The 15,321-nt window shown below is 43.3% G+C and overlaps 1 protein-coding gene across 3 annotated transcripts in view; it reads right to left on the bottom strand.

The window, feature by feature from the left end:
- The window catches only part of ddx46 (DEAD (Asp-Glu-Ala-Asp) box polypeptide 46), a 33,709-nt gene that overhangs the window by 2,643 nt on the left and 15,745 nt on the right, over positions 1-15,321 (bottom strand). For 2 of the 3 annotated variants that reach the window (XM_082141237.1, XM_082141239.1), the window contains exons 6-20: positions 14,692-14,891; positions 13,928-14,041; positions 12,752-12,917; positions 10,823-10,943; positions 9,607-9,782; positions 8,969-9,090; positions 8,803-8,881; positions 8,411-8,493; positions 6,761-6,925; positions 6,472-6,634; positions 5,140-5,333; positions 4,927-5,064; positions 3,328-3,477; positions 3,006-3,224; positions 2,377-2,595 (exon numbers count right to left, since the gene is read on the bottom strand). In XM_082141237.1, the coding sequence (XP_081997363.1) occupies positions 2,377-2,595; positions 3,006-3,224; positions 3,328-3,477; positions 4,927-5,064; positions 5,140-5,333; positions 6,472-6,634; positions 6,761-6,925; positions 8,411-8,493; positions 8,803-8,881; positions 8,969-9,090; positions 9,607-9,782; positions 10,823-10,943; positions 12,752-12,917; positions 13,928-14,041; positions 14,692-14,891 (2,309 nt within the window). The remainder of the gene's footprint in view (positions 1-2,376; positions 2,596-3,005; positions 3,225-3,327; positions 3,478-4,926; positions 5,065-5,139; positions 5,334-6,471; positions 6,635-6,760; positions 6,926-8,410; positions 8,494-8,802; positions 8,882-8,968; positions 9,091-9,606; positions 9,783-10,822; positions 10,944-12,751; positions 12,918-13,927; positions 14,042-14,691; positions 14,892-15,321) is intronic. The other variant, XM_082141238.1, reaches the window with a different exon arrangement.

The raw sequence follows: 15,321 nt of genomic DNA, 5'->3' as shown, positions 1-15,321 counted from the left end.
CACACACACACACACACACACACACACACGAATCAGGCACAGAGCAGCTCAGAGATCCACTGGTTGACGATCACACGTTGATCTGATTGGTTACAAGGTAGTTTGTGACATCAGAAACACCAGCAATTTCAAAGCGTGTTTTGAGACTGTCTTTGGTTCACTGCAGTTTTAAGGAGGAAATACTCAGCAATGCTGTCGACTTATGAATTTACACATGGTTTGTCTTAAAGCAGATTAAACACACCACATAGACACATAAACAACATTAAAAGCTGGATTTTCACCACAGGGGGACTTTACTATTATATCATGTGTCAGCAGGGTTATTAGGCTGCTGTCCCTTTAAGACCTGAAGCACAGATCATTACACTGATACACGGGCGTTTTCTTCCTCAACTGTTCGCCTTCACTGAAAACAAAACTGGCTGTGCAAAACATCGGCATTTTGACAATTTTTTGTTTGTATTTGACTGTTTAATTGCAATAAGCAGCGAAAAAGAGCTCAGTTTAGTAGGGCTGTAACGATACGCGATATGAAACAGAAATCGCCACACACCACTTCCACTCCCAGAGTCACCCTTCCTGTCCAGATCCAATGCTACCACATCTTTACATTACTATTGGGCAGTTCCAGCGTTATGGACGTAACATTTGCAGTCAAAACTTGAAATATAAATTCTCAAGAAAATGCATTTAAAACCAATATATTGAAACGTCTGTTTATATATCCATACTCCCTTAATAAAGGAGTCAAGACATTAGAAAAATATAAGTCTACACATGCGTTTTCTATTTAATATGAGGGAAATCATGTTACGGACGTGACACAAAAAATCTTTAACTTTTAGGTGGCAAAATATTTTTTTGTCATTCTATGAATTACACTGTGCAAACCAAAAGTAATACTCCTCACCGGATGAAGAAGGGTCGGCCTCCACAGAACATAATATATTCCTTTTATTTTATTTTTCATGTTCGCATTTATGAGGAAGAAACAATGTTACGGACGTGAGCGTTCTGAAAGCGGCAAACCTTCACAGAGACCTCAAATACGCATTTTAAACACCAAATATTAAGGATTGGCATAGGCCTATCAGGTACAATAATATTCGATGATTGTTTGAAAATCGTCTCCCCCGACATGTTCACCGGTGAGACGGCATTCGCTTAAATCCCGCTCCAACATTAAATGTCTCTGTACTGTAGGCTATATGAGTGTTGTAGCCTTTTTTTTATTTCATCTATGTTGATTATATGAAAAGTGAAAAGCATGAGTAAGATCATAAGATGCGCAGTATATCGAGTGGGTCAGACATGATTTTGACCACTACATTAAGTTTGTTTTTGTAGAAAGCCTTTCTTTAAAGTGAATTTCGTTTTGTATTAATTGTATCTTAATTTTAATCAATGTTTCATCAACCAATTGCCTGGATTTAATAAATAAGTAAATACAGCAGGCAATATAATCAGGACACGGAGGCGCCGGCGCGTGAACTGGAGCTCGTCTCATAAATGAACCGAAACTCAGTGTATAAGCAACTTGCCTCACAGGCCTGACACATATATAGAAAGCTTGAAATGTCTACTTTTAAACAGAACAATTCAAAACGAAAGGAAACAGACTGTTCTCTGCTTATGTCATCCGTATGAAATGTGCATTTCTCTCAGGCGCGTTCACTACTGCGAAGATCGCGAGTCAGCATCGTCAACTTCATCTTTGCAGCCGACACTGACACAGAAAACACTTGTTTATTAATAAACAATTGAAATGTCTCCTTTCTATATTTGACATTCATAATCATTACTTTTGCCGGTTCTTTGTGACTGCTTTCTTTAGGTCCCTTACATGTTACATGAACGCGTCACCACCGCTCAATACTTAATATTGTTCTTTGTTGGTCAGTATAGAGGTTTTTCAAATGTTATTTAATAAAAATATCTTTTTTTCCTCAACCTCAAATAAACCTCAAATTTCCTTTCCTCAAATAAATCGCGGTTTGTATCAAATCATGGGTCAAAAATCGTAATACGAACCGAATCGTGGGTTTTGTGTATTGTTACAGCCCTACAATTCAGTACTGAGAGGGGCTTTACGTGTGCACATCAAATCTGCAGGAATGAGTAAAATTATGCGCAATCCCACGCCGACATCCAAGCCCTGAAACACCAACAGTATTCACCTTGAGCACGAGACGAGTGAGTAAAGGGATGCGGGTTTGTGTCAACTCTCTGCGGGAAACGAGTATTGGAAGCGATACGTCTTGAAAAATCTAGATTTTTGACTCTACACTGCACAGTTTATTATTCCGATGCCGTTTGAAAGGCCTGGGACCGGAGAATGTGTGTACTGTAGTGTGTACTGTAGTGTGACGTCACCTGAGGGAAGTCGTTGATCTCCAGCTCCTCCTCGTATCTCTTGACGGTCTCGCTGTTGTCGTTGGCCTGCCGCTCCTCCTCCAGCTTCTCCACTGGCGTGTAGTTGAGTTTAGCGTTGATCTTCTCCGCCTGCTGCTCCGCGATGGTCTTAGCGGAGACCGAGGGCGCGATCATCGTCCCGCCGCGCAGGATAGCGTTCGTGGCCTGCTGCATCACGTCCTGAGGCCACACACACACACACACACACAGTTCAGTGTCACGAATACGAGAAGATCATCCAGAGTTCCCCTTTCCAACAGAGACCATAGAAAACTAGCGCATTCGCGTCCTCTTGTGCAGATGCAGTTGTAATGTTACGTTTATGTTCTGCATCTATGAGATCTGATTATTAATCTCGCAGGATGTGTCATAGAACGGGCTTCAGTTTACTGGAGATCATTTACACTTCAGCTTTACCTCAAGCAGCTTTTGCTGTTAGGAGTTTCTTTCTCCATGACGTTGATGCATCATGATGTAGCTGTATTCTTTTTGTGTCAACATTAATTTTTGTAACTGTCTTCGAATATTTTCGTGATGCACATGCTCCGCCCCCACACAAGCCCTTTTTCTGATGTGTGTGTGTGTCTCACCTGTGCCTCGGCGCCCAGGTTCTTCTGCACCTGTATCCTTAGCGCCAGCTTCTTGGCCATCTCCAGCTTCTGGATGTTCCCGGCGGAGGGAGCGCTGGGGCCCGACACCGAGCTCACAGACCCGCTCACCCCCACAGCCGGAGCCCCTGAGGACCCCGGGGCCGAGAAGTCCTTCACTCGCTTCTTAGAGTTAAACATGCTCTCGATCTGCTCGTCGATCTGAGGACACACACAGCAGGAGTCAGGCCCTGAACACTGAGAGTGTGTGTGTGTGTGTGTGTGTGTGTGTGTGTGTGTGTGTGTGTGTGTGTGTGTGACTCACGTCGAGAGCCGCGTCGTCATCATCAGAGTCGTGAAGGCCGAGCGCAGCTTTCTGCAGCTTCTTCCTCTCGTTGGCCAGCGCGTGCTCCGTCTCGTCGAACTTGAAGCCCTTCCCGGAGAAGCCACTGCTGCTCCTGATGCTCTTGCCCTCCTGCGGAAACACACACACACACGTGACTGACCGCACACACCACACACACACGAGAACGACCGCAGACACTACAGGCACAGCCAGAGCTCTCTCTGTTTTTAGGATGTTTTGCTTCTATAACTGGTCTGGTTTAGACTAGTGGAATGAAAACATTCATTTTTACAGTGTCCTTGTTACACATTACATTAACTTACCATAGTAATAACAGTAAATTATGCATAATTACATGCAACTGACCCTACACCAAACCATAACCCAGTGCCTTCATGTATAACTACACCTTATAAACATCTAAAACACACTTAAGAGTTTCTGTTACTGCACTTGATCTCTGTGTCTGTAGATCTGTCCAGACGAGAGTCTGAGTCAGAAATCTCCACATCAGCAGCTTCACACACACAGCTTTATTCATATCTATATTCTGATGGTTTGTTCAGATATCATTTAAATAGCTTACTCCTGAAAACATGGTGAAAGTGTGTTTGTCTGTTTACAGTATTTCTAGTTTACGGAGTGATAAAAATAGAAATAAATACCCTCTGGAAAATCCTTTACATCAACAAATCAAACAAGACTTTTTTATGTTCGGGAAATGTTTGCAGATTAGTGTGTATTTAATGAGATATATTGCATTTAATATAACATTTCAGAACATGTGTAATACAGAGTGAGACGTCTTCATGTACAGTGATTAGGGCTGTCGATGTAACGTGTTGATTTGGTGTGATTAATTACGGAGTAAATAACGTGTTAAAATGATGAACACATTAAACACGCTCGCGCCGCCCAGACCTGTACGTCATCTTACATTCATGCAGTTTAGTTACGCACATGATTCAACTACTATTAGAAAGCCGTTGCAATGCCACCAGAAATGCCCATTAATGAGTTCTTGTCTTATGCTTATATCATATTATATAGTTTAACAATATCACATGAGCAACAGTGCCGCTTTTTCACAAATATCAGCATGACTGCAAATGTGAAATTGATTTTATACAACAGTATTATACAACTTTGTTCCTGAATGAATCAGCTGTGTGAATGAATCAGTGACTCGACAGTGCTGACACCTACTGGTGTTAGTTTCATATTTAGAGTATCATTTCATTCTTAATTCATACTCATGCACCTCTGAGCTGCAGTCAGCCAGCTTCTGAACAAAGCCTTAAGAGTTTGAGATAAATTCCATGTTGAATCAAAATATGTCTTTCTATAGCTACTTTTTGTAATGTCTGATCTAACACAATAATGACTATAAATGATGTTTTGTGGGGCGATTCCTCAGCTATTGATGTGCGATTTATTTGATCAATTAAAAGGCACATCATGTAATTGTAAACATTAATCACATGACAGAGTGTGATGAACCGTCTGGGGAGAGTATGTATAATATCTAGTGTGTGTGTGTGTGTGTGTGTGTGTGTGTGAGAAAAGAGGGTCTCTCACAGCCTTCTGCTGCTCCTTGAAGCCGGTCCACAGCTGCTCGAGCTCGGGAGGCACGGGTGTCGACGACAGCTCCAGGGCTTTCAGGATATCTCCAGAGTACCGCACCTGGTCTGCAGTGATGAAGGTGTACGCGTAACCCTGCAACAGAGACACACACGCGTCAGGCACGCGTCAGCCACACGCTCACGCCTGTGCGGAGCCGCTGGCGCTCACCTTGTTGCCGGCTCTCCCGGTGCGGCCGGCGCGGTGCACGTAGTCCTCGTAGTGGTTGGGGCAGTTGTAGTTGACCACCAGGATGAGGTGCTTGACGTCGAGGCCTCGAGCGGCGACTGAGGTGGCCACCAGCAGACGACACGCCCCGTTCTTGAAGTCGTTGATGATGCTGTCCCTGTCGTACTGGTCAATGCCTGGGTAACCACACAGTCAAGGCAAGTCTCCTTCATTTATACAGCGCTTTAACAATATACACTGTTTCACAGCAGCTTTACAGTGATAATAGGAGATTACAGTAACAGAGAGTGTTTAGGCTTTACAGCAGATCTAGAATAAAGTTATTGTCCAGATAAAGTTAGTTTGATTGATTCACTTCCGTTGTAAAGATCATTAGTTATTAACTTAGGGGCCGCTAACACGATGCCTGTTCATCAGCACAACAGTGTTTGGTGCTCGAGAACGCTAACCCTGAAATACGGTCCATGGTGCAAGCATTAAAATTTTTTGCAAAACTTTATCATCTCTGCGCAAACTTCAAACACACAAATCTGTGGAAACGCTGATGGCGCGCACATGCGTATCACGTGTTGAGTCTATTGGTGTACGCGTTTGAAGATATATGTGCGCAGGCGTGTGTCTTTCTTTACAAATTGACATCAACAAATTACTTGTCTGGCCTTAAAAATACAGCATTTTTTTTCCCGCTTCCGCGTTTCAACGTGAACTAGAACCATCTTGACAACGCTGTATCTGTACAGAGGTAAAGGGAACGCAATAGGGAATAGCCACTGCAATAATGCCTCGCTCTCTCAACTCATCCCAGCATGCTGTTCTCAGTAACATCACTCAACTATAGAGATGGTTTTGATATCACTGACGAAATGGTAACACTTTACAATAATGTTCCATTAGTTGATGAACTAAGAAGGAACAGTTGTATTTTTATGAACTAATTTGAACAAAGATGAGTGAATACTGTAGTGAACTGCGTTTACATGCACAACTTTTGTTTCAGTCGGACTGAATTCATCCCGATTGATGAATCTGAACGTAGTGTTTACATGAACGCAGAAGTGATATTTCTACGTCATTGCACATGTGCAGTCCTTTTAGTTTCATCAATCTGATCAAGTGTTCACATGTTCTCTCGATCGGATTAGAAAAGGAATAAACACCCCTTACACTCGGATCGAGATGTCATTGGGATCGAGCTCAGTCGGCTCGATTAAGGTGTTTTACATGAAGGCTTTTCAGTGCGATCGAGCCGTCAATGCGATGACTAATGGATTATCTGGCAGCATGTAAGGGTGTATGTGAGGGATGACCTCTGACCTCCGTGCAGGGACATGCAGGGGTACGAGGCCTTCATCAGGTCCTTCAGGAGGCCGTCGGCGTGCTCCTGCTTGTCCACGAAGATGATGACCGAGCCCTTCTCCTGATAGTGACCCAGAATCTCCAGAAGCTTCAGGAACTTCTTCTCCTCCTCGATGACGATCTGTCAAACACACAGCCTGAGTTTATCACGGACACACACACACACACAGATGCTGTCACTCCTGGCTCTACTGCACCATAGGATAATTTATACACTAACTCCCAGCTAGTGTAACGCAGGACTCACCACGTGCTGCTCGACGTCCGAGCACACCACGCTCCTGCCGCCCACCTGCACCTCGATGGGCTTGGACAGGATCCTGCGCGCCAGCGCCTCCATCGAGCGCGGGAACGTGGCGGAGAACATCACGGTCTGGCGGTCCGGCCTCACGTTATCCACGATACGCATCACCTGAAACACCACACATCCACATCACTGATCCACCCGTCATCTCAGGCCCTGTACGCATGACTGACACTGCACAGCAGAACACACTCGTGGTCATATAGAGCAAAGCACTCTGGGGTGTTAGGACACAGAAGCGCTAGGGCTGGGTATCTGCAGGGTTTTTAAAATCTAATTTAAGACTTTTTAAGACCTATTCACATAAAATGAACACCATATGAGCGGAAGTATTGCTGAAACGTGTCATTAAAATACTATCTGAAATACAAAATTCTGTTTTGTATAGTAAAGCCTTTGTAAAAAATCGAATGTAATTTATATTTAAATACATTTAAGTTTAGTATTTCTGTATTTCAGACAAAGAGAAATTCACTCACTGCTCTTGAGTGAATAACTTCTGTAGCTTTAATAAATATCAGTGTGTATTCAAACTGAAGACTGCACTTTTATTTGACATTTGATTACCTCATTCAATTTCTGTAGTATTTATTACTTATAGACTAACCTGAAAAACTCAGATGTCATTTAATTTGTATCTTTGTTCTATTGGGATTATTTGTCCTATTGTGTTTCTTTTGTTCTATTTGTTACTGGCTGTTTACTTGTGTTCAATAGTTGCTTGAGAATTTTTTACTTCAGTTAACCTAGTATTAGTGTTTATTTGTGGTATCAAAACTGTGATTGAGAATAGTAAACGTTAGACATGTGATTTTTATATTTAGTGCAGTGTAACCTAGCCAGAAATAAGTACAGAAACAGTGCATAGACGACACCTTAAACCCAGGTTGGTGTTGGTAGTCTCAGGTGAAGTGAAAACAAGAGCATGAGCAGTTGTACACACCTAAACATTCTCAGCATTCAGAATCAGTCTAGATAGATGTAAGCCTGATACTAAATGGCCAATTGCAGATGCGTTCAGTGTATTTAAAATTTTTTAAATACTGTATTTGTATTTAAATATATTTTTTCTGCATAGTATTTGGCATTTTACTTCCATTTCAACTGAGGTAATTTTGTATTTTTATTTTAATAACATTTTCATGTATTTATGCTCATCTCTGTCTACGGTTACATATTAAACTGTAAAATTACTAAAATTTTACTAAATGTTAAATTTTTAAAACACAATTTAAACAACTGTACATTGGATAAAAAGTATATATATATATACTGTATAAGGGCTGTCACGACTCCTCGATTAAATTACATTTTAAAACACCCTTGACGACTGCAACTTATCCGTCAATTAACCAGAAAAATACTGCAAAGAAAAGTGCTGCATTACTGACATGAATCCATAAACTGCATTATTAGACCTTTCTAAGGCTGCACAATATATCAAAACTTTGATTACCAAAATAATCGTTAGTGACAGCTCTAATATGTATATATACACAGCAGCTCCAGAGTAACTGACCTGCGGCTCACACACACACACACACACACACACACACACACACACACACACACACACACACACGAGTAACTGACCTGCGGCTCAAAGCCCATGTCGAACATGCGGTCGGCTTCGTCCATCACCACATACGTGACTCTGCGCAGGTTCGTCACGCGACCTGAAGCACAACATTCAGCAGATCAACACACTGTAGTGCACAGCAACATTAGCATCAGCTCAGAGCTAACACGGCTAACAAACACTACGGCCACATGACTCCTGGTAGACAAGAGTGTGCCAGCGGAAGGAGACGCGTACCGTCTCAGGGCCAGGGGAACCTGTAAAACTCACAAGAGCCACATCATACATTAACTGAGGAGCCGGCTCAGACGAGCACCTATGAAGAAGCATATTACAGATTACCTCGCATGTGTGGAAGCCAGACCCACACTCACACACACACTCACGCTGGTCACATGACACTCACCGCTGTTGGCTCCTAACATGTCGATCATCCGGCCGGGAGTGCAGACGATGATTTCTGCTCCTCGCTTCAACTCTGCGATCTGAGGACACAGCACTGAGTTAGAGTGTGTGTCAGTGACAGGTGTGTGTGTGTGTGTGTGTAGTGTGTGTAGAGTGTGAACACACACCTGCTCGCTGATGCCCGTGCCGCCGTACACACACACCACACGCAGACCCAGAGACTTGGAGAACTTCTTGCACTCTTTGGTGATCTGGAGAGCCAGCTCTCGAGTGGGGGTCATGATGACCGCTGTGTGTGTGTGTGTGTGTGTGTGTGTGTGTGTGTGAGAGAGAGAGGGGTTTACGGTTAGGACAGGTTTAGAAACAGTACAGTAAGAACATGCCTGTAAGAGCATCAGATCACATGACTACTGTGAGTGCTAGCACCAGTGCTGGGCTGTGTGACCAAACGTTTATATTACGGTATTTCTCTAAATGATCCTGGTTTCACAGTATATGACAGTATTTTATGTTTTCACGTATGACTGTGTATTCACCACACCTCTACTGACTGAGAGGAAATACTGTGTGTAAGAGTGATTACTGACAGAGTTCAGCTGTGGGTGAACGAACCCTTTAAAGCTCATACACACGTATATTAAACATGAATATCATAACAAAGATAAACACTGGTCTTCGGTGTGAGCCGGTGTACACCCAGCACTAGTGAGCAGTGTGTGTGTGTGTGTGTGTGTGTGTGTGTGTGTGAGCCGGTATACGCCCAGCACTAGTGAGCAGTGTGTGTGTGTGTGTGTGAGAGACGCACAGATGGGCCCCTCCCCCTCCCCCAGCGCCCGCTGGTCCAGGATGTGCCGGAACATGGGCAGGAGGAAGGCGATGGTCTTGCCGCTGCCGGTCTTGGCGATGCCGATGAGGTCTCGACCCGACATGATGGCCGGGATGGCCTGGGCCTGGATCGGGGTCGGCTTCTCGTAGCTGTGTCTGGGTGTACAGAGGAGTCACATGATTCCTGTGTTATGAGGTATGAGTGTACACACTCGCTACACTGCATAATGCCATTTCTTATCTTATTCTAACAGAGTTTCTAAAGGTAAATTTTTTAAAGACCTTTTTAAGACCAAGAACAGAAAACTTTGGGAATGAATCGAAGGGAACACACACAGTCAAACCAAGATTTATTCACACACCTTCAACATTTCTCACATTATCAGTTTATTCACTATAGTTTAGAGAATGGTAATAAATATGAGCAGAACTCAGTTGATATTTGACTGGTTTTGTCCGTCCTTCTGTTAGACTGTCTCACACATGAATTATGTTGAATATCTGTCAGCTGTTAAATTTAACTACACAATTAGATAATACCAGTTTAGCTCAACCAATCACCAAGCAATGCTTCATTTTGTTCAGTCTGTGTGTAAAAAGAGCATTAGCAATTAAATACACTTCAGCAGAACATGATCAGCTCAAAGTGTCCCAATCATTTCTGGTCCACAATCTTTATTTATGCTTTCTGCTCTCCTCACTTACATAACTGAGCTATAGTGTCCTGAACACACTAGTGAAGAGAATATCAAAAGTTATATCAAGTGTCTGAGTAATGTTTGGTTTGACTGTATATGTTCTCTACATGTAACTTCATCTGTAACTGTTTCACTAATGTGACGAGAGCAGCTTAACTCGCTCTGCTCACTAACACTGGAGTATAGACGTGCGTTTACTGTCCCGCACTACACTGATGATCTTCCTCAGTGTCTCTGGCTCATCTTCTATCTAAACGTTCTTAAATCAAGATGCATTTACTGGAGAAGAGAAATCACATTAAACTCTTGATTTCTGTGAAACTGAACATAATGAAGAGTTTATGATTAAAACTAGAACAAATGTCTGCTAATAGATTCAGGTCAGGTCAATAACTGTGTAAAGGTCAAGGCCAGCTCTGTGTTCTGATCTCAGTGGTGTCAGTGTGATCAGACCAGGAGAGAACGCATCATCATCTGAGAGAGAGCACTGGTACTCACTTCTTCAGGGCGTTCATCACCTTCATGGAGATGCCACACTGCACCCACGACTTGATGGGCTTCGGGCACCCTTTGCCTTTCACCACGATACCCTCCAGCTCCAGGCGGTACTCGTTCACCTCTGGGGGAGGAAACGCATCATCAGCTCACTGAGCATCATGGGTAACATCACTGTAGAGCAGGCTCTGATGGATCTCGAACATTTGAGTCCTCATCATCATCATCATTATAATGTAGTAACAGTTTCATAAAAGCAATCCCCACACTATCATCAGTGAAATCATCAATTCAGAAAGCGTTCTCCTTATTAAAAGGGGCATGACATGGATTTGTATTAATATTTAATGTTTCCTGAGGTTCACAGTGTAATGTTTAAAAAAAAAAATGCAGAAAAACGATAATTTTAACACTCACTGTGACCCTCTTGATCAGTTTTGCTGAGTAAACGCTGATGTTATGATGTACTAACATCACCGCACAGCTAACACTAAACGCCCCTCGCTAGTGCTCGTCTTGTCAGCTCGTCTTGTCTTCAACGAGCCCAAGAGGGCCCACGTCACTCCTCTGTTCATCTCTCTGCACTGGCTACCTCTAGCTGCTCGCATCAAGTTCAAGGCACTGACGCTTGCTTACAGAACTATCACAGGCTCAGCTCCCTCCTACTTTCACTCACTCCTACGAGTCTACATCCCTACCAGACACCTACGATCGGTCAACGAGCGACGTCTCGTGGTTCCATCACAGAAAGCCACAAAATCACTTTCCAGAACATTCTCATTTACAGTTCCATGCTGGTGGAACGCTCTCCCCACCCTCATCCGGAATGCAGAATCCCTGACAACATTCAAAAAACAGCTGAAAACCAATCTCTTCCGTGAGCACTTAACCTTATATAAAAAAAAAAAAAAAAAAAAAAAAAAAAATCCTTTCCCTTTGAAACATCACTTATCAGGCTTATGCTACTCTGAATAATACCAGAACTTCGTATTTTGAGCACTTCCTGCGTTGTTGTTGCTTTTGCCTCTTTATGATGACTCGCTGAACTTAGTCCTAATTTGTAAGTCGCTTTGGATAAGGGCGTCTGCTAAATGACTAAATGTAAATGTAAATGTAGTGCACACGAGTAAGTGTTCTGAGCATTTACTGATGTCTGTGACGCAGCTTCTGTCAGGTCAACACCGCCGCTGCTTCATCGCTCAACAGAAGCTTCTTATGAACTCTCCATTACTCTGTGCCTCAGTCATACACCCCGAACACACACACAATCCTGCGACGCGATCCGGGACGCCATCAAATACACCATCCACTTGTTTCTAACGCTGGGATCTTCTGAAGTCTGTACAGAGAGACCAACCAGCCGCTTAAACTGGACCAACACTCTTTCACTTTCACGTTCTTCCAGCACAAAGAGTAATTCAGAAGCTGAACACACATCTGTCTCAGTCATCTGTATCAGTGTATCAGTGTATCAGTGTAGACAGCGTCAGTCATTATAATCTGAGCACACATCTGAACACACATCTGTATCAGTGTATCAGTGTAGACAGCGTCAGTCTTTATAATGACTTCTGTTTGCTTTTGACGTGACGCTCACATTCAGTGTCGCCAGTGGGCGGAGCCTATTATTGCAGTGGGTGGGGCCTATGGTGTGATCTATAACTATTGGTCGATGTCTTACACTGCATATGCAAATGTATTTACCCGTGTGATGTCACAGATCCCACAATATCAAAGCGAGCTGTATCTCGAGCTTGATTACATAAATGCTTTGGAAGTTTTAAGCTCTGAAACTTGTGGGATGTTTTAATGGTACAATTATATCTTGTTTGTCAAATCTGACTCCTCATGTCATGACCCCTGTAACTCAGAGAAATCCCCTGGAACAGCTGTGCTGAAACTGCTCAGTGTGAGTGTGTGTGTGGAGCAGACCTTCGGGGCTCATCCGGGCCAGCTCCGGCACTTCCACGTAGAAGTTCTTGCGGAACGATTCATACTCGATCTTCTGATGATCAACCGGCTCCAGAACTTTCCTCTGTTTCGTCTGAAAGCCTGTGAGGGCCGTCTGCAAGTCCACGACCTCTTCCTCTGACGAATACTACACACACACACACACACGAAAATGAGAAGTGTAATGAGAACTGGGAGGAGGATATTCACACATCTTCAACATTTCTCACATTATCAGTTTATTCGCTATAGTTTAGAGCAGTGGTTCTCAATCCTGGTCCTGGGGACCCACAGCTCTGCACAGTTTGTATGTCTCCCTCATTTAACACACCTGATTCAGATCATCAGCTCGTTAGGAAAGAGCTCTATGAACTGAACTGGGTGTGTCAGATAAAGAAGACATAAAATGTGCAGAGCTGTGGGTCCCCAGGACCAGGATTGAGAACCACTGGTTTAGAGAATGGTAATAAATATGAGCAGAACTCAGTTGATATTTGACTGGTTTTGTCCGTCCTTCTGTTTGACTGTCTCACACATGAATTATGTTGAATATCTGTCAGCTGTTAAATTTAACTACACAATTAGATAATACCAGTTTAGCTCAACCAATCACTAAGCAATGCTTCATTTTGTTCAGTCTGTGTGTAAAAAGAGCATTAGCAATTAAACACACTTCAGCAAAACATGATCAGCTCAAAGTGTCCCAATCATTTCTGGTCCATAATCTTTATAAATGTCACTGACTGTAACTCACAGTATGAAGAGCTTCTGGGTATAACATGTCACAGTTATTCTGCTCTCCTCACTTACATAACTGAGCTATAGTGTCCTGAACACACTAGTGAAGAGAATATCAAAAGTTATATCAAGTGTCTGAGTAATGTTTGGTTTGACTGTATATGTTCTCTACATGTAACTTCATCTGTAACTGTTTCACTAATGTGACGAGAGCAGCTTAACTCGCTCTGCTCACTAACACTGGAGTATAGACGTGTGTTTACTGTCCCGCACTACACTGATGATCTTCCTCAGTGTCTCTGGTCTGGCTGTGCTGAATCATCATATGAACACGTGATGGTGAACTGTGACGTGCAGATGTCCTCATGAGCCTCTCTAACTCATCTCCAGTGCTTCAGTGAGTCTCAGACACAGATGTACCTCCATGGCGTCCTGGTCGTTCTCCATCAGCTCTCCCTTCTTCTTCTGGGTGTGCGGCATCTTCCTCGTCTTCATCACAGTCATCACTTTAGTCACAGACATGCCTCCTTTCTGCTGACACACACAGCAGAGAACATCATTTACTCAGAGTTCACACAGACACGGTAAAATCTAATTCCAGGACATGAGGACTTTTCAAGGACTTCAATCAGAGATCTCTCTTATTAAACAATATCTGTACTATCTTTCAAATTCTAAAAAAGGTAAATAGATAAACAAATAAACCAATAAAATTAAATGGTACAGATAAAGAGCAGCGGATGCACTGACTGCGGAAACTTTAACCACTGAAAGGACACTATGACAAAGATATCGCTTTCCTTATTCAAACTGATTCTTTCTCCCATGAATAAGTGATTGAGCTGAAGAAGGAAAGCTATATCACACACTTGATATTAAAGAGCATTATCACACTCATCACACGTCAGACGGGCTGCGGTGTTCATTATGTGTGAAAAGATTGTTTTATCGATAAAATTAAAGACTACTTTCACACGTATTGTCTTTCAGTAACTCAAGCGCTCGAGTATCTCTTCATTAGTACGGCTGTTCTCCAGGACTAACATTTCAAAGTCAAATTCAAGCATTTTAAGCGCTTGAACGAGCCGTGTTTATTCAGCCTCACATGGTCACGCTGGTGTGGAGCACAGAAGAAGTGATCATCAGGGTGACCACAGGAGGAAGGGTTAAACCACTGGAAGTACCTTGTCATTTCCACCCTTCATGGTGCCCATGTTGAACTTCTTGACCTCCTCCTTGACCTCCTCCATGTACGCGTCGAGCGGGTCGAGCTCCTCTCCGGCCTCCTCCTCCATCACCTCCTCCAGCTCCACAGCAGGCTCCTTCTCCTGCTCCTCCTCATCTGGGTCCGGCTCCACCGGGGCCTGGGTCTCCTCGTCATCATCTGCACACACACACACACACACACACACACACACACACACACACACACACACACATTAAGGTGTTTTACATGAAGGCTTTTCAGGCCGATTGAGCCGTCAATGCGATGACTAACAGATTATCTGGTCACATGTAAACGTAGCCACACATGCTAACGCTCTTCCCTTTACTCAACACAGCACTGTGAACAACAACTCTCCGACTGTCAGTTCTTGATAATCTCACTCCAATATAAAGCCAGTGTAATATCAGGGTTTATTGAAGGTCCAGCCAATCACAGTTCAGAATTTTTGGGGTGGCAAATCACAGTTCAGAATTCCTCAGCACAATCTGAGCTGTGCGAAATCATCCTTTTGTCCCATCAGTCCCAGCCGTCACCAGGCTCACTGGTTTACATGCTCACGGCCTCGGGATTTAAAGTCCCCCTGTGG

The sequence above is a fragment of the Leuciscus leuciscus genome (genome assembly GCF_965113295.1).
Source record: "Leuciscus leuciscus genome assembly, chromosome: 16".
NCBI lineage: Eukaryota > Metazoa > Chordata > Actinopteri > Cypriniformes > Leuciscidae > Leuciscus > Leuciscus leuciscus.
The sequence above is the reverse complement of the archived record's forward strand: the minus strand, read 5'-3'. Positions and strand labels throughout refer to the sequence as shown.